Source organism: Carettochelys insculpta, chromosome 14, assembly GCF_033958435.1.
Source record: "Carettochelys insculpta isolate YL-2023 chromosome 14, ASM3395843v1, whole genome shotgun sequence".
In the NCBI taxonomy this organism is placed as follows: Eukaryota; Metazoa; Chordata; order Testudines; family Carettochelyidae; genus Carettochelys; species Carettochelys insculpta.
In genome coordinates this window covers 17,076,837-17,099,893 of record NC_134150.1, presented here as the reverse complement: position 1 = coordinate 17,099,893, position 23,057 = coordinate 17,076,837, and the positions used below count along the sequence as shown (strand labels likewise).

Here is a 23,057-nt window from a genome sequence, read left to right as displayed (position 1 = left end):
GATACTTGAGTCTCTGTCCCCGTTTGCGATTGCCCTCGGGGATACGGGACCATCTGTGGGGATCTTTCCCTGATAGATTGCTGGTGGTGTCTATGCCCCGCATGATAGGGGCGACCATGGCAGCTTGGGCACTGCTCTTGGGAAGGTGACCTAGACCACTCCCTTGGTGCATACCCTCTGCGTCTGGGGGAGCGAGATCGTCGAGAGACCTGGGACACTGGAGAGAGCGATTTGTGATCGTACTCCAGCGGCTCAAACCCCAGGAAGGGTGAAGGTGGTCCCAGCCAGGGCGAGGCTGGTTGTAAAAATGGAGACGGGGGCTCCGGGTAGGCTAGGGGGGACCCCTGCCTCCTAGTTGGAGTCTGCAGCATGAGCGGAGGGCTGAGAGAAAACACTCTGCAGCCCTGTCTGGAGAGGGGCTGCAGTGCCTCGTTTTGTGTGCAGCCTTCCCCCTCCCTTGAGGAGGTAACTCCGCCCCCTGATGTGTAGGGGATCTCGGCCCCGTCCGCACCGTGCTTAGCACGCTCATGGGTGGTGCCGCACGGGCGGTGTCCTCCAGTGCTTGCAGGCTGCGTGCCTGCGCGCTCTGCACCGCCGGTTCCCCAGGGTTGGTGCCGCTGCTTGCGGTGCCGCCGGTACCGGCGCTTGTTTAGCCGCCGCCCTGCCTGCGGTGCGGAGCGGCTGTTTGATTATCGGAGGCTGAGCCGCCTCCACGTGGCTCTCTGTGCCGCCGCCGATCAGCTGTTGCTGCAGCTGGGGGCTGTGCGCTCCTCCCGTCCCGCTCGCTGTTGCTGCCGGCAGGGATCGGGCTGGGGAGACTTTCCTCCGTTTTTGCGCTGATGGGGTGAGGGAGGCGGCATTCCTTTTATGGGCCCCGGAGGGTCCCTCCTGCTGCGGCCGCTCCGGCACGTCTGGCTGGAGGGCCTTGTCGAAGAGCAGCATTTTAAGCCACATCTCCCTGTCCTTCCTTGCTCTGGCTGTTAATTCTGCACAGAAGGAGCATTTCTGCGTGACATGGGACTCCCCCAGGCACCTTATGCAGTGACTGTGCCCATCAGACGCTGGCATTGCCTCTCGGCAAGACTTACATTCCTTGAATCCTGAATAGGACATTGTTGGTGAGTCTTTCAGTTGTTAATGGGGTACTTAGCACCTTGTCTGTGCTGTTTTCCCTCTCCGCCATAGCCTGCCGCGACAGGAGGGCTAATGGCCCTAGGCTCCTGGCCTCCGGTGCTCCGCTTGTTACTAGGACTAGACTGAATGCCGTCCTGCTTGTTGTTTCTTTTTTTTTTTTTTTTTTTGAAAATAACAACTGGCTAACTTAACAGTAGCCTAAGAACTTGAAAACTTTAAAGAAAAACAGTTAAAACCATTGAATATGTTAACTTGGCCGTAGCCTAGTCGGATTCCGTCTGCAGCCGACGGCGGTTAAGAGGAACTGGCGGGGACCGGATCGCGCACGTGGCCAGGAGCGCACAAGGGAGCGGCGCGCACCGGCGAATGCGCGGTCCGGCAGAAACTGCTTGGAAGATCCGATCTGCAGCGCCGGCGAGCCCGACACCTAATGTGGAGCACCCACGGGGACACTCGAAGAAGAACATGTGATTCCAATACTGATTGTTGATGAAAAGAAATCCATAAAGAATTAAATGTTCAAAGCAAATATTACATGAATATGTAATGGTCGTACTTGCAATTGGGCTTTAAAAGAGGGAAAAATAGGCTTTAAAAATCTGTAAGTTTTAACAAATATATATTGAATTCTTAGTGTGTTCATTAATAATTAACATATTCAACGATTAAGTCCAGAAATATGTTATCATTGGCAATTTGCATGTGATGCTTCAAAAACAATCTGGCACATTTTTTGTTTGCCTTGACACTTGAAAGCTATTGCAAAGATGTTGTGTTCCAATGTCATCATTGCTAACATTATATATATGTATAATTCAGCAGTGGGCTGCATTACAAACTTATGTGAGGATAAATATATCACTTAGGCTATGTCTACACTGGAAGGTTTTGTCGACGAAACTGGCATTTTGTTGACAAAACCTGGGGAGTATCCCTATTTCCAAGGCAGTCTGTTGACAGGAAATTGACAGAACTCAGCATTTTATGCACAGTCTTATCCCACTCCCCGTGAAGCATAATGCCTCTGTCGACAGAAAGCCAGTCTGGGCACTCCCCGGGGCCCTCTGTCAACAGACAGGGCTTCTGGGACACCAGGCTGCCCTGTCTGCTGTGCTTCCAGTTGACCGTTTTGTTACAAGAGCAGCCGGGAAGACAGGTCTCTTTCAACAGAGCAGATCGCTCTTGAGATCCACTTGGCAATTTGCCTATGACCTGTCAACATAAGTTTTATCAGAAGATACCTTCTGACGAAGAACTTCTGACAAATCACTGTAATCTAGACATAGCCTCACATGTGTGGAAAATCCACACCCCTGAGCAATGCAGTTACACCAATCTAACACCAACACCTGGTGCAGAAGAGAGGACTAGTCCCATCAACATAGCTAATGCTTCTTGGGGAGGTGAGTCCCTGCGCAGGTGGGAAAAGCTCTCCTTTCACTATATGTAATTTTTTCACTATACATTACAGCTATGCTGCTACAGTGCTGCAAGTCTCAGTCATTTGACACAATATCATGACTGGCTGGAGAGGGTTTTGTTTGTGTGTTTGTTTTAAATACTGGAAGTGCTTTTCAAAATTGTGCAAATTTAAATAACTGGGAATTCAAGAGGCATGTTTAACTAACCATACAGAAGAAAAATAGAATATTTAATATGCCTTCCTTTAACAAACATTATTTTATTAAGATCTCTATTTCGAATTGCACTGACTGTCATCAGTTTTCAAATCAATGAGAGTTGCAAGAACTCAGAACTTTCCAGGATCAGTCCATAATAATTATAAATCTTTGTAACCGAGAAGGAGATGCCTGTGGTAAATACCTTCACTGTGCAGATTAAATTTGTAACCTGGATCCATTTCATATTAACAATGAACACATATACTCAGATAGCCCAGTGATGAGAAGCAGTATAGAAGCACAAAATAGCTTTACATACATACAAGTATGTTGACAGCACCCTTATGGTATTAGCTGAATCAATGAAAATTACTGCAAAATGATTCAAGCTCAATAATAACTGTGAAATCTCAAATCTTTTAACCATTCTTTTGATGTTATCTCTATCATTTGTTTGCCTACCAATTAATAGCTCTTTTCAATGCGAAAACAGTTTTCTACACCATTGTCTTTTAAAGTCTGTGTATTATCCTAGGTCTTTGGGATTGGCCTCAAATTTATTACACTAAGGGCTTGTCTACACTTGCCCCCAACTTCAAAGGGGGCATGTTAATCAGGGCGATGGGAGATTACTAACAAAGTGCTGCAGTGGTTATGCAGCACTTCATTAGGCTAATTCTCTCCCAAAGCAACATCGAAGTGTCAAACTTCGAAGTACCGCCTTGCATGTAGCCATTGGCGCTTTGAAGTGCCCACACTACTTCAAAGTGCCTTTACTCCTCAAAATTTTGGGGAGTAAAGGCACTTTGAAGTAGCACAGGCATCTTGAAGTGCCCATGGCTATACACATGCCAGCACTTCGAAGTTGCCGCGAAGGAGAATTAGCCTAATGAAGTTCTGCATATTCACTGCAGCACTTCATTAATAATCTCCCATTACCTGATTAACATACCCCCTTCGAAGCTGGGGGCAAGTGTAGACTGAGCCCAAGGGTGCGTCTACACTAGGAACTAACTTGGCACTACTTCAAAGTATCCGGCAGGAGTCTACACACATCTTCCCTAACTTCAAAGTAAGGAGCCCAACTTCAAAAGTCCTTACTCCATTCCCAGGAATGGAGAAGTCCCTACTTCCAAGTAGGGTGTGTGTAGACACTCAACTTGGAAATTATTTTTGTAATGCAGACACAGCCTAATTGTTCTTATTTTTGGTAATGATTTTATTTTGAATACTTGTGTCAATTTACCAAAAAAAAAGTAGATGATTCAGTGTGTGTTTGTGATTCTGGCAAAACAATTCCACAACTTCAACCACAATATTCAGGAGCAGTCACTGATGATTTGTCACATATTATGATGTTTGGGTTCCTGTGTTACCTGAATCAAAAATATCATTAAAACTCACTGCTCAGCAACATAGTTTTGTTTTTTTTACAATGGAAGCTCTTTTTTTCCCCTTCATGATTACAGTTAGGTAGCTCCTCATCACACAAGCCAGAAAATGCTAAGTCTACACAGCAGTCCAAGATGCAGACCACAGGTGTATTTTAATACTGAAGCTATTGTCCTGTACAGCTATAAAATGACTAAACTGGGCCTGCTGCTTCACATATTCTGCAACACAAATTTGGTACACATTCTGGAGTCCAGCATAAAATCTGCTTATTTGTACGTTCATTAGGTCTCAGAATAGTTTGACAAAAGAACGCTGACCATCCTATGCAGATAGGGCTGTGAGGCTGGGAAGAACATACAGAGGTGATTGGTCTGTACATTTGCGACTGTACTCTTTAAAAAATTAGGAAGGATACCCACTATGTTAATGACAGTTTACCTTACAGTAGTAAAAATTTGGATGGATCTTTGGTCTGTCCCAGTACAGCTGTTCTGGCTCTAAAAATTGAAATACATAAATACATAAATCTAAAGGGATTGCTGAGTCCCTCCAATGGTGTGTCTCACTCTGCGTATAGAGTCTTCCAAACACTGAGATAAACTCGCAACCTGAACCTACTTCACCTGAACTCTTCACAGAACTCTTTGGGATAGAGTACTTTGCCAGAAATATGACACAAAGACCGATCAATAGTCACCTCAGTGAATATGCATGGGTCCTACTGCTCCCTCTGCCACAGCAGAGAGGTCTGTTAAAAGCTTTCAGTAATTTTTCTTTCGCCAGGGATATTCAGCTCCCCTGCCTGTGGAGCCAGTTGCTTAGCATGCCATCCTCCCAGGCATCTAATAGAGACTGCACATCAGAGGCATTGGCAAGTGTGGGAACAGGGGGAACACTTGAAACATGGTCAGGTCAGCACAACAGGGGGTAAGGAGTACAGAGATTGCAAGAACTACACACCTTTTTGATATACTCCTGGGTACACTCCCCAATGCTGGCAAATGTTTCAAAGTGGGATCCCCGTTCTCTGTGGCCAGAAATGTTTCAAAGGAGCCCCAATCAGTGGAATGGTTCAAAGACCTTCAGCTCTCTAGAAATCCCACCCTGAAACCCTTGCCTGAACATGTTTCTGAACAGACCCCTTCCTGACTAAAGAAGCCTGGCTCTGCTGCTAAAACCTTCCTATGGCTCCTAGCTTAAAATAAAACAAAACCACCTGCCCCAGGGATGTGTCTTGTCTGTTCAGTCTCCAGGACCTATGCACGGGACTCAGTGCGCTTCTCTGCGGCTGTGCACAGTGTATGAAGAGTTCAAGTGCAGAAGGGCAACTCTTCAAAGCAGTTGTTGGAAAATCCCTACTCCTCTGAAAATTTCAATCTACTCTAGTGAAAAAACAATCGGGGCCTCTGGCTCCTGAGTATACAACCAAAATGTAGAAGAAAGAGATGCGTCCCCGTTAACCTGACAAATTAGTTGGCATTGTTTAAAAACAAAATTGTAAGAAGTGGTGCTTTTTTTGTTCTGGTCCCTCAGCAGCCCCAGCTGTGGGATACTACCGGGGTGTGGGGAGTGCAGAGAGCCGGCTCCTCTTTTTACACAAAGAAAGCACTAGTAAGAAGTGATTATTATTATTTAATTATTTAACCGCTCTAGAGATGTCTCTTGTATTACAAGGCAGAGATCGCTCTGTTGACTATTATCTGAAAAGAGTAAGCATGAGTTTAGAAAGTCATGTTTCATTTATTTTGTGTGCATGTGAAGATGACAAGAACAAAAAGTGCTACTGAAAGATGTTGGTCTGTCAGATCAAGAGACTAAACCCTTCTAGCCACTGAACACACATGCCATGGGCCACAAGCTTACTTGACACACTGCCACCCCAGTAGTACTCTTCAGTCCTGATTTGGAAGTTACGGTGAGCATTCTCCATACCCATTTAAATCACTAATTTATCTATTGGGACACCAAATAAATAACAATTTGCGGTGGTGGTTTTTGCAATACAGAATTTGGTCCACTGCGATTTGGACAAGACCTCTAATTCTCAGAGGCTACTGATGGTAATCACTCTTCCATCACAGAGCTAGATTTGTAAAATACCTTATCTTAGTCCCACAGAACTGAAATACTGGGGCCATATGCTTTAGTGTTCTATAGTGTCCAGAAGAGTGCACTATACCTTATTTACATATCTGAGGAACTGACATTTGAGGCTCCCAGAAAGAGGCAAAACACTTTTGTCTACCAATGCCACAGTTTCCAACACTTCTGGTACTGAAAGTGAACCTTTATCCCATGTACTTCATTACTATCACAGACAGCAGATAATTGGCATTACAATACTGAACGCATGAAGTGTTTACACTATATGTCTAAGATAAAAGGAAGAAGTTACTTATTTCAAAAAGCATAAAACAGTCCCACCTGTAATCAAACAGCAAAATGACAACAAAATCCCAAGCACAACAGTTTTAGATCATTGATTATTAACCCCTATTTAACCACTTAAATCAAAAGTACATATCAGCATTCTTAAGGAGACCTCTCTTCTGGTTTCTTAACAAAAGGGAAAGAAAATACTTAGAAATCAGACAGGGAGCCGTGCCAGTCTATATACTATCAAAACAAAAAAGCAGTCAAGTAGCACTTTAAAGACTAACAAAATAATTTATTAGGGGAGCTTTTCATCTGTGCCACGAAAGCTCATCTTATAAATTATTTTGTTAGTCTTTAAAGTGCTACTTGACTGCTTTTTCTTTTTTTTTTTTTACTTTGAAATCACTGTGACCCAATTAGCAAGGATCTTACCCTTCAAGCATGCAAACAAGAGATTACATTAATACTTGCTACAAACGTGATCATTCTTAGATATCTTCATTTTTAAACTATTTGACAGATTTGAAACTCTTGCCTAGCACTACTATGGAAATTATTCTGAATGGCCGTATATATTTTGCATTTATAATAGGGTCTTTTAATCTTTGTTTCAGTCTTTAATTCTCTCCAACATTTGTGCATCATTCATATTAATGATAATGGGACTTACATACTTGCAGTGAGGGAAGAAAAGTCCTCCTAAATGTAAAATTGTTCTAGGAAAACCATTACGCTTATCTAAGATAAACGCTGCACATGAAGTTATGAGACAGTGTAAGTAAAGTTAAGTGCAGTGCAAGTAAAGTCCATGAAGGATCTCTTACAACATATGCCTGGAGTGACATGTGTAAGAAACTCCTTTGTCATCTATGCATCAAAATAAACGGATCTCTTGGGCCATCACATATATTTATAACATCTGTGCAGATAGGAAAAAATACTTATTTCCAATTGTCGGAATAAAGTGACCATCCAGCTGCAACAGAAATACAACCCTTTCGATTATAATAACACTTGTTATCCTAAGGATCTCAGCAAGGTATTGCTTTTTATTTAAAAGCCCCCAAACATCTGAAAAGTTGAACCTTCTAAAGTCCAAAACTGTTTGGGGGGTGGGGGAAAAGCAAAAAGAAAAGCAGTGAAATAATTTTTTAAGCATTTTGTTTTGACAATGTGCCTCAGGAATTCACCACATTTAACTGGGAAAATGTGAGCCATTAAATCTATTCAATGTCATGACATACAAAATTGAAGCATAATTGCTCCTAAGTGGTTGACAACTGGCAAGTACTTTCTACATGGATAGAAGAACATTTATGCGGTAAAATGGAAGATATTGTCAAAAGTTTGATTTTAACACAAGTGAAAATGCTACAAGAGGATTCAAAAAGGTAGAAAAAGCTCAGCAGTAACACTTTTACAACCACACATTTGAAAAGCTTTGAAATGAACAATCATTATATGGAAATCACTTGCCATGAAAGTGTAAAAAAAATAAATGATGAATATTAACAAATGATTAGAATAGCGAATTTGAAAGACTAACGAAAAGCAAGTAGCCCAGGGACAGGCCTGGTTGAAAGAGTTTCTTACCAATCATATGGTTTGCAACATGGATTTGTATCTCTCTTTCATTCTCAAAGGTCATCTGGCACTTGATGCACTGATAGGTTTTTTTCTGTTTAACAACCAAAAAGAGATTAGAGAAAACCATACTGTAGCATAGAGCAGACATAATTATAAATACAACCTGTTATATATCCTTAACATTTCTCCTATCTAATCCTTTTCTCCATATACCACGGTTGCATGGGTTTTTTGAGTGAAAATTCAAAGTATACTAATATTCTGCCTTCTAAGGATGTCAATTTCAAAACAAAATTGTAAAATGCTAGTCTAAATCAGGGTTTCAATGCTAAGTACTTGAAAAACTGATTGAGGTTCATAATCAAGTTATTATTGACACTTTGCCTGCAGCCATACAAGTCTCTGCTCAGGGAAACAAAATACTTCTAAAAGGAAATTTGTTTGCCCTCAGAAAAAGATCAACTTCAAAAAAAATTACTATACTGGGGGAAACTCAAAGTACAAGAGGTCATAGACCAGTAGTACTTTGAGGAAAGGAAGGGTGTGAATATATTTTATACGTTAGACATCATGGAAATCCTAGAGTAACATGAGATGCAACTTCCTTACACCGTTATATATTTTTCTGTGTCATAATGTCATACTAATGAGGCTTAGCTGTGGAAACCAGGAGCCACTGTGAAGAATCAGTTACATGAACCATTTATTTTAACAGGGAAAATGGGCTTGTATGTATATTGACAGTGTGGTGGTGTGTGCTCTAGTGGTGTGTCAATGAAGAATCCAAGAAATAATTTGCAGGGAATAAAATACATGACAATTCAGCAATGCCACATGAAAACAAAAAACACCAGTGCTAAACTGTGTAGATTTACAGCTCTCTCTACAATGTTTCCTGATGCCATTTTTAGTGGAGCTAATGCTGGCTACAAAAGATAAATTGGATTAGATATTTTTGAAGAATGAAGAAATATTTGAGTAAAATATGAACATAGGAACAAACACTGATTATCTATAGCAAATGTACAACTATGTGCTTAATATGTACATTTAATTACTGCAACTGAGCGCACAAATAAGGTGCACATTTTTCATAGGCATTTAGCACATGCATTTAGAAAAACCAGGCCCTTGTCACACAGAGTTAATTGGAAAGAAACTATTGCCATAATAATACTGTGGCAGTGGCTCTTTCTGTTGCAATCATACTTTTACATGAGTACCCAGGGCCTGCTTCTCCAAGGTCCTGACAGCTCCAGGATTATAATTCCACTTTTGAAGCTGATTTCCCACAACACAACTTAAAATATTTAAATTTGCGTATACTTTTGTCTCTAAATTATTTTTGTTACATTCTCTTTACCCCCCAGCTCATCTGTTGAACCCAGTTTCCAGGGCAGCAGTAATAAATCAAAGGATTTGGAGGAGTGTAGAAGGCTACTGACTCACCCTCCATTTACAGAAGTCAATTTCCTTGAACACTTTGCCGAGGGGCAAAACAGAGGGGCTATCATTTTCATAACAACATTCCACTTCAGCAACAGGTTGGAGAGCAAGATTAATGAACATGGCATGTTACCATAACAACAGGGGCAACCGTCTATGTTTGTACCATAGTTTTGACCATTTTGGGCCCAGGATATTAGAGACACACAGTAGCTGAGGTAATATTAATTGGATCAAACTTTTGTTTGAGCTTTTACACACACACACACACACACACACACACACACACACACACACACACACACACACACACACACACACACACACACACACACACCCCTCTCAAAAACCACTGGAAAAATCAAATGGCCACATTCAAGATGTGGAATCTTCTCTTCCTTCAAAAAACTTTAATGTCTGGATGTAAGTGTAGATTTAGATTTCATCAGTTAATTAACTCATTAGTTAACAAGGACACTGGTTTAGCTCAGCTCACAAAACAAATTAGCAACATCTACACTAGAGAGTTTTGTTGACAAAACACTGGTTTTGGTGACAAAACTTGAGGAGTGTCCACACAAGAAATGCATTCTGTCAATGGTAAATCTACAGAACACGGCACTTTTGTCAATAACCTTCTCCCCAGAAGGCAGAATGCCTTTCTTGACAGAATCCGTCAACAAAAAACTCATGTAGATGCTCCAGGGGGCCCCTCTGTTGACAGACAGCTTCCAGGTAACCAGGCAGCCCTGTCTGCTGTGCTTCTGGTTGGATGTTCTGTTATGAGAGTGGCAAGGTAGTCCAGCCGCTCTCTGCCAACAGAGTGGATCGCTTTGTCAATCTGCTTAGCAGTCTGGCCGTGATCTGTCAACAGTAGTTTTGTCTGAAGATATCTTCTGACAGTAACTTCTGTCGACAGATTGCTGTAGCGCAGACACAGCAATTCTGTTTTGCAAAGCTGAAGGAAGGATGGAGGAGAATTGGGGGCCAGAGAAAGGGATATAAGGACATGCTGAAGGCACACATGAAAAAAATGCAGCATTGGTGTAGACACTTGGGAGAACCTTGCCCAGGACTGTCCCCAGTGGAGAACAGTAATCTATGAGGGGCTGGAGCAATTTGAGAGGTCCAGCCACAGTGCAGATGAGAAGAGGCAGAGAAGGAGAAAAGAGTAGCAAAAAATGCCCTGCGCCCCTCCAACAGCTATCAGCACCTGCCCCTTCTGCAGTAAGACCTGAAGCTCCAGAATCAGGCTGGTCAGCGGACTCACAAATCAGAGCATGACATGAAGATGTCCTACTCGTTATTGAGTTACCACCAAGAGGACAGATCAGTTCAACTAACTACTCAAACCTTTAAAATCATATTAACCTAGTGTATTTTGTTATAAAGAATTTTCTTGTGAATTTCAGTGCTTGTGAAAGATGTGTACTGCCAGACTTGGAGACTGGAGTTTCATTTGGTATCTTAACCCAGGCAGTGAGTGCAAACTTCTGCATACCACCTTGTCAACATACAAAAATCCCCAAGATGGGCAAAATGCCCCTTGGAGAGAGAGGGAATATCTCAGCACTATCCTGGGGCTCAACGGATGTTCAGACATGTACAAGGCCACAAAACAGCCATTTGTTGTGAGCATCTAAACTTGTAGCCTATAAGTAAACAATAAACCTATAAACTTTTATTTATATCAACAGGTGTTTAAAAAAACAAAACATGTCTATGTCTACACTAGTGAGTTTTATTGCCAAAACCCATGGAGCATTCACATTACAAATGTGTTCTGTCGACAGTAAATCAACAGAATGTGGCACTTTTGTCAACAGCGTCCTGACGCTCCTCCATGAGGCATCATTCAAAAATGAAGCCACTTCCTGGAAGAACACAGACTTGATATAATAAAGTGTTTGCAACAAAAAACGAAAGCATCAATTCTAACATGACCATGACCGAATAAAAGGCCTTCTAAAAAAAGGAAAACAGCATGTCTGAAAGAGTCCTTAGGATGGGCTGTACCACAGCAGAGCCTACAATACCCAGACTCAACAGAAATTCCTAAAAGAGGAAACTCTACACTTAGCTGTCTCTGAAATTTCAAGAAGAACTAACTATAAGGATCATAAACACTGCTGAAACTGGGGTCATGAATAAGTGGTAAGATTTCACAGGTAAAGCTTATTTTATTTCTCCCTCTTGGTGATATTTGGAAATGTGCTTGATATTCCTTGAAAACTATTAATGCAGGCCTCAGATGCTGATATTTCACTGAATAGAAAGCAAAATTTTCCTATCATTTGTGATTATGACCAAAAAAAGCACACCTTTTTAGGATGTCATAATTCGATGGCACCAAACTGGTACCTTAGAGATACACCCAAGAGAGACAGAGAGATAATTACATAGATAATACTTTAGGTATATTTCAAATACCAAAGGGTACGTGATAAACAAGCAGGGACTGAAGCACTAGACCGTATGGTGTATGCATGTGTCTAATTTATTTTGCTTGACAGAAAATACCTGTCACAAGCTCTCTGAGTGAACCTAACTCTTACAGTATCAAAACAAAAAGCAGTCAAGTAGCCCTTTAAAGACTAGCAAAATAGTTTATTTGCTAAACTATTTTGCTAGTCTTTAAAGTGCTACTTGACTGCTTTTTGTTTTGATAGTGTATAGACTAGCACGGCTTCCTCTCTGTCACTAACTCTTACAGGTTTCTGTTCCTCATCCAAGTGTCTCCAAAAACACCTTTGAAAGAAGTCAGCAGAAACAGCCACACTGAACACCACAAAAAAGTCCTCAAATACCCTTCCAGAAACAGAAAATGTGCCAGCTGGAACTATAAACATGTAGGCTACATATACACTACAAAGATCTTTTGAAAGAAGCTCTTCCGGAAGATCTCCTCTGAAAGAGTTTCTTTTGGAAGAGTGTGTCCACATACCAAAAAGCAGACCAAAAGAATGATCTGATCTTTCAGAAGAGAGCATCCACACAGCCTCCACTCTTTCAAAAGAGCAGGCCAGGGATCAAACATGAAGACTGTTCTTTCTAAAGAAGGGCTCTTCGAAGCATCTACACACGCTTTCTCTCAAAAGAAGCTTTCAAAAGGGTGCACTCTTCCTGAAATGGGAAAGGAAGAGTGATTTCAAAAGGAGCACCACATTCTTTCAATTTACTTTTGAAAGAATGCTTTGTGTGTGCAGAGGCTCCATGGGCTTTTTCGAAAGAGCCCCCTTCTTTCGAAAAATCTTTTGAAAGAACTTCCTAGTATAGACACAGACATATAGTATGCACAGAACTGCTATTAATGGATTCTATCTTTCCTGCTGTATCTTTTCTTTGTCTCCTCTCTTTTCAACCATCAGTTGTTAATACCTATTTTCTTATTAGCCCTATACTCATGTGTCCTTGGAGTTTCTCCTGAACTATTAAGTTTTTCCAAAGTCTCTCCCAAAAGCCTCTACCCTCACTTGCTTAATTTAAGCATCACAACTGACAGAGGGATTTTTTGGACGCTCAGATACCTTACATATCTTTCTCTTTCCACTTTCATTACTAAGGACGTCAATACATTTTGTTGCTTACTGGAATGTGTGCTCCTGTTGTTTTTAATCTAATCCCAGTGCAGTTTCTCTACAATTGTATATTTTTCTAATGCTCAATCGTTCGTTTCTGTGTTAAAAAGAAAAATCAATACAGCGTTTAAAAAAAGAAATGTAGAACTGATCAAGAATTATAGAGCAGTAATTCTTGCCTGGACAGCTGCAGTCGGCCCAGTTTGTACAGCACACTTACAACATCCGGAGTAAAAAATTGCTTTTTACCTCTTGTACAGCTCACCAACAGACTGGAGAAGAGAGATTTTCTCCAACACACTTAGCCTGACTATGCTGGAACAAACCAACAACCAAACTTAGTCAGACTTAGGGTCCATGCAGCTCATTGCACTGTCTGCTGACATCATACACTGCCAGATGCTTCAGGAGGTATCAACAAAACTGGGCCATTTATTGGATGATCCATCTGCTACTAGCCAGTCTCTGCTTCAGGCTGTCAGACGTTTAAGGGTACTCCAAGTATGGAATGGGCCCCTGACCAGTTTGGCTAATAGCCACTGATTGACCTATACCCTAATGGATATAATTCATTTCTGAACCCAGTCACAATTTTGACCTTCACAATATCCTATGACAATGATCTATACAGGTTGACTGTATGTTGTGTGGAGAAGTACCCCTTCAGGTTGGTTTTAAACCTACTGCTAGGATTCTTGAGTTATGTTCACAGCTACATAATAGTTCCTTAATTCTTTTCTCTCTACGCCCCTCACAGTTTTATAATAACCCTCTTTAATTGTCTTTTTTCTAAGGTGAAGAGTCCCCGTCTTTTTAATCTCTCCTCATGTGGAAGTTGTACCACACCACTACTAATTTTTGTTGCCCTTGCCTGTCCTTTTTCCAATTTTAACACATCTCTTTTGGTATGGGACAACCAGGACTGCATGTGGTATTCCAGGTGTGGACATCCCTGGATTCATATAGTGGTATAATATTTTCTGCCACATTATCTATCCCCCTTTTGTAGTGGTTCCTCATATTCTGCTGGTTTTTTTGACTGCGACTGTACATTGAGCATATGTTCTCAGAGAATTATACATTATGACTCCATCATTTTTGTGAGTGGCAGTCACAGCTAATTTAGACACATCATTTTCTATGAATAGCTGGGACTGTTGTTTCCAGTGTGTGATATTTTGCACTTATCACAGAGTTTCATCTGCCATTTTATTTCCGAGTTGCCCACCTTTTTAAGTTCAGAGCTGACCATGAAGACTTATTTTGAGCAATTTTCAATAATCTGCAAACTTGGCCACCTCAATGGATATCCCTTTCTCCAGGGCTACATCAACACTAGCCCATAATGAGCGAGTTGGGAAGACGCTAATGAGGCACTGCCATGAATATGCAGTGCCTCATTAGCATAATGGTGGACATGCATGATTCGAAAGTGCCGCTTTCAACTTGCAGGTTGCCTGTATGGACAGGGGCTTTTCAAAAGGGACCCCAGACTTCGAAAGCCCCTTCTTCCTAAAACCAAATAGGAAGAACAGGCTTTCGAAGTCTGATGGGTCCTTTTGAAAGGCTCCCATCTACACGGGTGTCATGTGATTCGAAAGTGGCATAGGTTACAGTACAGATTCTTGTGGGACCCTCTATTTAGTTCTCACTTCACTGTGAGAGCTGATTGTTATCCCTGTTCTTTGTTTCCTACTTTTCCACCAGTTATGGATCCACAAGAAGACCTTCCCTCTTATCTCATGACAGCCTAGTTTGATTAAGAGCCTCTGGAGAGGGACCAAAGCCTCTCTGATAATTCAATTATACAGTATTGATTGCACCACCTTTTTCCATGTGCTCATTGTCCCACTCAAAGAATTCCAAAAGACTAGTGATGCACAGCTTGACTTTACAATAGCCACGTTAACTGATCCCCAACACACCGTGTTCATCTGTGTATCAGATCATTTTGCTCTTTACTGTCGCTTCAACAAATTTGCCTTGCTGTGAAACTGGGCTTACTAACCTACAATTGTCAGGATTGCTTCTGGAGCCCTTTTTTATTATTACTTTTAAATCAGCCTTAGATTATTAACCAGTCGTCTGCTACAGAGGCTGAATTAAGTGAAAAGTAATGTAACAGTTCGCAGTTCCGTGATTTCACATTTGAGTTCCCTCAGAACTCGTGGGTGAATATCATCTGCTCCAGGTGACAGTTGGTCCAAACAACCTCCACTGAAACATCAACGTGGGACGTTTCCTCAGTATCTGTCATTTAAAAATAAGTGGCTTTATATTGTGAGAACATCCCTCACACCATCTGCAGTGAAGAGTTTACAGATTGCAGTTAGCTTCTCTGCTACAGGTTTACCTTCCTTAGGTGCTTCTACAAAACCTCAACTCTCTGCTGGCCCTGCTGCTTGTTTCAGTTAACAGAAGTTAAATAAACTTCTCTTCTTAAAATACTACAGAAAGCAGCATACTCCAAAACCAGCATAATTCTTTAAAAAGCCTTAGCCGTGTCTACACGTGCATGCTACTTCGAAGTAGCGGCACTAACTTCGAAATAGCGCCCATCATGGCTACACGCGCCGGGCGCTATTTCGAAGTTAACTTCGACTTTAGGCGGCGAGACATCGAAGTCGCTAACCCCATGAGGGGATAGGAATAGCGCCCTACTTCGACGTTCAACGTCGAAGTAGGGACCGTGTAGTCGTTGCGCGTCCCGCAACTTCGAAATGGCGGGGTCCGCCATGGCGACCATCAGCTGAGGGGTTGAGAGACACTCTCTCTCCAGCCCCTGCGGGGCTCTATGGTCACCGTGGGCAGCAGCCCTTAGCCCAGGGCTTTTGGCTGCTGCTGCGGCAGCTGGGGATCCATGCTGCAGGCACATGGTCTGCAACCAGTTGTCAGCTCTGTGTATTTTGTGTTGTTTAGTGCAACTGTGTCTGGGAGGGGCCGTTTAAGGGAGTTGAGTCCGCCCTGTGACCCTGTCTGTAGCTGTGCCTGGCACCCTTATTTCGATGTGTGCTACTTTGGCATGTAGACGTTCCCTCGCAGCGCCTATTTCGATGTGGTGCCGCGCAACGTCGAAGTTGAACATCGACGTTGCCAGCCCTGGAAGACATGTAAGCTGTGTCTACACGTGCACGCTACTTCGAAGTAGCGGCACTAACTTCGAAATAGCGCCCGTCACGGCTACACGCGTCGGGCGCTATTTCGAAGTTAACTTCGACATTAGACGGCGAGACGTCGAAGTCGCTAACCTCATGAGGGGATCGGAATAGCGCCCTACTTCGACGTTCAACGTCGAAGTAGGGACCGTGTAGACGATCCGCGTCCCGCAACGTCGAAATTGTGGGGTCCTCCATGGCAGCCATCAGCTGGGGGGTTGAGAGACGCTGTCTCTCCAGCCCGTGCGGGGCTCTATGGTCACCGTGGGCAGCAGCCCTTAGCCCAGGGCTTCTGGCTGCTGCTGCTGCAACGGGGGATTCATGCTGCATGCACAGGGTCTGCAACTCGTTGTCGGCTCTGTGTATCTTGTGCTGTTTAGTGCAAGTGTGTCTGGGAGGGGCCCTTTAAGGGAGCGGCTAGCTGTTGAGTCCGCCCTGTGATCCTGTCTGCAGCTGTGCCTGGCACCCTTATTTTGATGTGTGCTACTGTGGCGTGTAGACGTTCCCTCGCAGCGCCTATTTCGATGTGGTGCTGCGCAACGTCGATGTTGAACATCGATGTTGCCAGCCCTGGAGGACGTGTAGACGTTATTAATTGAAATAGCCTATTTCGATGTCGCCACATCGAAATAGGCAACTTCGATGTAGGCTTCACGTGTAGACGTAGCCGTAGACGTTATTCATCGAAATAGCCTATTTCGATGTTGCTACATCGAAATAAGCTATTTCGATGTAGGCTTCACGTGTAGACGTAGCCCTTATGTTATAAAATATTTTAACAAAGCCGAACTACATGTTTAATCCCCAAAATGAAGCATTGATAGTTACTTAATCTGCTGATGTCACTATTCAGGTATAGCAGCTATCGGTAAAGGTAAAATCATGAATTATTCCAAGTAACAGGCATAATATACCACACAGGTTTCAGACATTAGCATACGTGCAGGCCGCAGGCCATAGGCACCTTTGTAAGGTACTATTTGGTATAGGCACAAATGCTGATTTTTCATTATCTTCTACAAAAGAACTAAAATCTGCCCTCACGGGATGAAATTCAAAGCATTTACCTTGTTGAAGAACTTAAACTCTCCCCTGAGAGAACAGGTTTGGAAGCTCTCACTGAAAAGAGAGAGTTAAAGCAAGAAATTAGAGTAGAAGACGGCAATGTATTCCACTCCCGACAGATGAGGGGAAGAGCACGAATTTTTTAGGCTGTCTGCACAGCCATGTGAAAACAGGAATTAATCCCATAGAAAAGAATAGGCCTGTTTCGGAGAATGTGGAAGGATATAAAGAACTGAGAAGGAGAAAGAAGACAGTGACCTACTCAGAGACTCAGCTGAACCCTCAAGAGACATCACACTGAAGGAAGGTGTATTTTCATCCCTTATTATATTCCTCTGCAGAATTAGATGTATATCACATTTCCAGGCAGGTCTAGTCACATATTCACTTGACCCAGTGGAAACAATATCCAGTTGTACTAAAGAAGTAAGATAGATCTGAAGAAGTGGGTCTGTCCCAGGAAAGCTCATAACCTATTAAATTATTTTGTTAGTCTTTAAAGAGAGCTACATGATGGCTGGTCTGTCTTGTTAGAACACAGACTCACATGGCTACCTCTCTGTTACTGAAGAAGTAAGTAAAACAAAACAAAACAAATTTTCATTGAAACTAAATATAGGATGCTGACACAATTTACGAATTGCTGACAGCATTCACTATGAACAGCTCTATCTAACCACATTCGTCCGTAAAGTTAGATTCAAAGTCTTCTTGCACTTACTGAACTGTACTCTAAAAGCACCTTCAAATCTGTTATTGCGCCAAGGTGCTTTAATTAGTAGAGTAACATAAGGTGAAGTCTATGGCTGGAACTTTTCAGTCAAAGGTGGGAACCCAGCTCCCTTTGTAAATACTTATGAGAACTTCATTCTAGTTAATTAAAAGTGTCAGTGGGGTGTGGCTAGGATTCCAGCCACTACTGTTGGTCTCCTGAAAAGACTTCTCAAATTCATTTCTCAATCCATTTGTTCTTCACAATTTAGTAGTAATCTGGCCCAAACATAAACAAATTTCAACAGATAATTTTAAGACACCATAAAAACCAACATGATAGATTTCACAAGCAGGCTTCCTTACTTACTGAATTAGCCAATTATCTTAAAAATAAAACATAAGGCAGCAGACAGTCTGTGAAAACAAACGCTTTTTTTTGCAAGGACCTCACCTGCATGCTGCACAAGAATATTTTCATAACACATGACGACTACTTTCATTAAGGGCAGGAAACAAAGCAGTACTATTTTTACCTACCCCATGCAATATCCTCTGCTGATTCAACAGCTGTTAATACTTATTTGAGTATCTGTATGGCACCTTAGCCATGAAGATAACCCTTTATATTTCTTTTTTTAATTTTTTGTAAGGAAGTATTTTTACCCATAGATTTTTCCATCTCTCTCTCTCTCTCGCTCTCTCTCTCACACTCACACATAAGCAGGACTCATATCCATTCTCTCATGATCATGTAGCAAGACTCAGATTTCATGCACGGTGATCTAAAGTTTTGAGAAGCCTTTCACTAAGTATTTCATGTTTGGTGACTGGTCATATGTTCACCAGCTACCACCAACTACCACAAACAAAGCAGACACCTCTGCCAAGAGGCAAAATTCGAAAAACAAGCCTCTTGAAAACCTACCATCCATTCTAATTAACTCACTCCTGGGATGTAGTAAACTGAACTACTTAGAATTCTTTCTTCTGAATATTGAAAATATCTGTTTTCTGAAAGTCTCCCCAGTTTCTGCACATTTGCCAACTCAAGAAATACACACACTTATGCACAAATCTTGAATTCTGAATGAATCATTGATATGGCTCAATTTTTTGTTGACAACTTCAAGGTAGATTTACAGTAAGAACCCTGGTACTTTGCCCTGCATAACTAAGAAGTCTACAAAACTGTATGGCACCCAGTTTCTGTCTGTCTTTTTTTATAGCACAGGTCAGTCTTGAAGAGTATTTTAATTCTTAATTTTATAAAATGTGAATTTCAGATCATTTTAATCCTCTTAAATGGTTTGCATAGTTGCTCTAGTTGTCTACATTATGTGCAACAAGGGATGCTAAAGTTCAGCCGTACTTACTCTGGGAACGGGGGGTGTCTGGGTACCCTTCCTTTGGCCACTAGTCTCAGGTGTCAGATCTCGGTGATCTAACTGAAGGTGGTTCTCTAGGTCTTCAGCACTTTCAAATTTGACACTACACTCTGGGCACCTCAGACTGCCACATGGTCTTTCATTCACCTCCTGGGGGGTCAAGCCTGACGACTGCCCGTTAGTGCCCCTGGTCATGCATCCAGCACACAGGCCATATGGCAGGCCATTAACATCCAGTTTCACCAAGTCCTGTTTGTTCCGGAACTCTTTCAAGCACAAAGCACACTTGTAGAGCTTCTGCAACGCCTGACCATTGGGAGAAGAGGCTGCAGAGTTTCCTGCCAATTTCTGCATATGGAACGTTCCATGAATTTTCAGCTCAAGGGTAGAGGTGACTGTCTGCATACAGACAACACAGCGAAACCCTGTGAGGGAATTTCTGAGATCTGGATGCATCTGGCAGTGCTCAATAAATTCTTCCTCACTCTGCAGTGGCATTTTGCAGATCCTGCATGTTCCTGTATCCAAACTCTTGCTATGAGTGACTTTGTGCTCTGTCAGGGTCAGAAGGGACGGGAAGCGCTCCCCACAAATGGGGCACATGTAGTGCTTAGCTGGACCCCGATGGGTCTGCATATGCTCTCTGAGGCCATTTTCTGAGAAGAAGGTCCTTGAGCAGATGTTACACTTGTGGCTACCTTTGATGAATTCTGCTTTCTTCCTAGAACAATCATCCTCCCCAGGTCTGATGTTGTGATCTCTCAAACGATGGTTTTGCAAAAGGACTTCCATGGTATAGGCAGCCCCACAAATATCACAACCATACATAGGCTCTGAAGCATCTACATCATCCTCACTAGCCTCATGACTGTTTGAAGCATCAGGATTCTTCATCAACATGTTCTGGAGATCTGCAGCTTCTGTCTTTTTATTTGTTGGAGTCATGCCATTAGCCGTGCCATTCTCAGCCCCAGCATCAAAGACACAATGTTTCTCCCGCAAATGTTTTTCAAGCAAGATGATAGCATGGAAGGCTTTGCTGCAGAACTTGCAGTTGTATTTTTTACTGTGGGTTGTGATGTGGCACTGCAGTTCTACTTCAGTGCTGAACGTCTCTCCGCAGAAGATGCATTTATGTGACTTTGTTGGATTACCCAAATGGCTATGCTTTACGTGGATCTGAAGGTCCACCTCCTTTCTAAAATCCCAATTACAGGCTGTACAACGATACATCTTCTTTTCATTGCTATGCTTTACTGCCAGATGCACTTGGATGGACACCTTGGAATCAAAAACCTCTTGGCAAAGTGTGCAGTGATACAACACAAAAGTATGCATGTCCAGCAAATGCTTCTGCAAATCATCCACTGAGGAAAACTGTTTGTCACAGCTCTCACATACATAATGCGTAGACGTTGTCATGTAGTGTACTGTGAGGTGCTGCAGGAGAGACTCCTGAGAATCAAAGTCTTCTTTACACTGGGGGCAAGACTGCTTCCTTAAAAGCAACTCCAAATGCAACTTCAAATGAGTTTGAAAACTTTCAAAATTGGAGAACTTTAGATCACATTGATTACATGGGTATTCACCATTAGAAACTGAGTTTAAGCTAGCAGAAAGCCGCTGCCTTTTAGGGGAAGAGACTTCAACGTCAGAAGAAACTGGACTCTGCTCTGCTTTTGACTTCTTATTGTGCGCCAGAGGAATGTTCTTGTGGTTTTCTTTAATGTGCTTTGTAAGCTTCAGGATGGAGCCAAAAATTGGGGAGTTTGTGCAATAAGGGCAAGAATAAACTTCCATAAAAGACTGCGTTGGCTGAACGACAGGGGAATCCAATTTTGAATTTCCTACGTTGCAGTGAGTCTGCTGAATATGTTCAGTCAAGGATCCTTCTGTCAGAAAGCCCATAGAGCACTGGTTACAGAAGAAGGCATTGTTACCATCCTGAGGTGTAGTACTTGGTCCACAGTGAGTGATGCGGATGTGCTCCTGTAGGCTATTGATATCTGCAAACATCTCAGGGCAATAGTTACAATGAAAGGCGGAAATGTTGTTAAACTGCATCATGGGGTATGCGTGGTTTTTGTGTACTTTCCTCACATGTTCGTTCAAGTTGTACAGCGTAGGCATGGAATCAAGACAGATCTGGCACGTGTGGCTTTGTTGAGGTTTGTCCGCATGAATGGTCTTCAAATGGATCTCCAGAACAGCAAGGCTGTTGAAGTCACGCTTGGAGCAGTACGGGCAACTATAGGTGACTTTAGACCAATTCTGACCGTCCTCTCTTTCCACTGATCTGATCTTCTTTTGTCCTCTCAATGGTTTTAAAGTGGAGTCTGGAGTGGAGCCTCGTTCTACTGATGCACTTGAATCAGGTGTTGCACTGCTCATGGACGCCACGCTCCCCAAGACTGGGTCAGGGCTGACGCTATGGTTGCTGGAATCAGGCTGTCTGTGGCTATCCAAATGGCAATAGACTTCCTCCACAGAAGAAAACTGCTCTGGGCACATAGGGCACTTGTGTTTTTTGTTGGCATGGGCTTGATGAATGTGGGAAAGCAGTGAGTTTTCATCTGCAAATACTTCAGGACAATGAATACACTGCAAATCTGCCTTCTCGGAAAGCTGCGGGTGGCGTGTCATTACGTGCTTCTCCAAATCTTCTGTCTGACTGAATGTCTCTTCACAGTAATCACACATAAAATCATCCTTCTTCACCTCTTTCTCAGTCTTTGCCATATGTTCCTTGTTCTTTTTATGAGCTTGCATGTGACTCTGCAAGGAGCTGGTGGAAGAAAACCCACGCTTACAGACAGTACACTTGAATGGCTTGCTCGAACTGTGGGTTTTCAGGTGAATTTTGAGGTGGTCGCTGCGAGAGAATGCTGCCTCACATTCATGGCAATGGTACTTTTTATCCCCTGTGTGAAGCTTTATATGGCGATCCCTACTTCTCTTATGCTTAAAAAGCCGACTACAGTAGGTGCATTTGAAAGGTAGCTTGTCACTGTGGATCTGCTCATGCCTTTTAAGGTAGCTCAGGCGAATGAAGGACTTATCACAAAACTGACAGGGATATGGCAGGCCAGTCCCCCCTTCCTCCTCCCCGATGCCAAGATCACACCCATCGCCTATCATCTGAGTGGGTGATGCAACATCTTTGCTGGAGGGAGATGAAGCCACCCAGGAGAGTTGTGGGTCGTCATCACCATCTGTAATGGGAAAGCAGAAAGGAGATTAAAAACAATTCCCAGTACATCTGTGAAATAAGGACAAAGCCTCTCAACAACACTATGGGATTCTGCTACTACAGTTAAAAAAAAATCAGCTGCTGAACAAAAATAAGACATAAATGTCTCTTGAATTTTAAAGGATGTTTGATAAAGAGGAAGAAAAGCTCACATTGTTATGTAATTTATAAATATGCAAACACAGAGTATTAATATAAAGCCCTTTTCTTTATCAAGCTTAACTAGTACTAACTACACAATAAAACAAACATGAGTAGAGAAATAAAATGCAGTCTGAAGCAAAGCAATACAAGCATTTTAAGAGCTACAGTATCAACCAGTCACCTGTGCTTTTTGTCATATTTTTAAA

The 23,057-nt window shown here is 42.4% G+C and overlaps 1 protein-coding gene across 2 annotated transcripts in view; it reads right to left on the bottom strand.

Annotated features, from left to right (window-relative positions):
• Positions 1-23,057, bottom strand: part of ZNF423 (zinc finger protein 423) — a 423,757-nt gene that overhangs the window by 135,237 nt on the left and 265,463 nt on the right. For both annotated transcript variants that reach the window (XM_075008953.1, XM_075008952.1), the window contains exons 5-6: positions 19,446-22,669; positions 8,121-8,205 (exon numbers count right to left, since the gene is read on the bottom strand). In XM_075008953.1, coding sequence (XP_074865054.1) covers positions 8,121-8,205; positions 19,446-22,669 — 3,309 coding nt within the window. The remainder of the gene's footprint in view (positions 1-8,120; positions 8,206-19,445; positions 22,670-23,057) is intronic.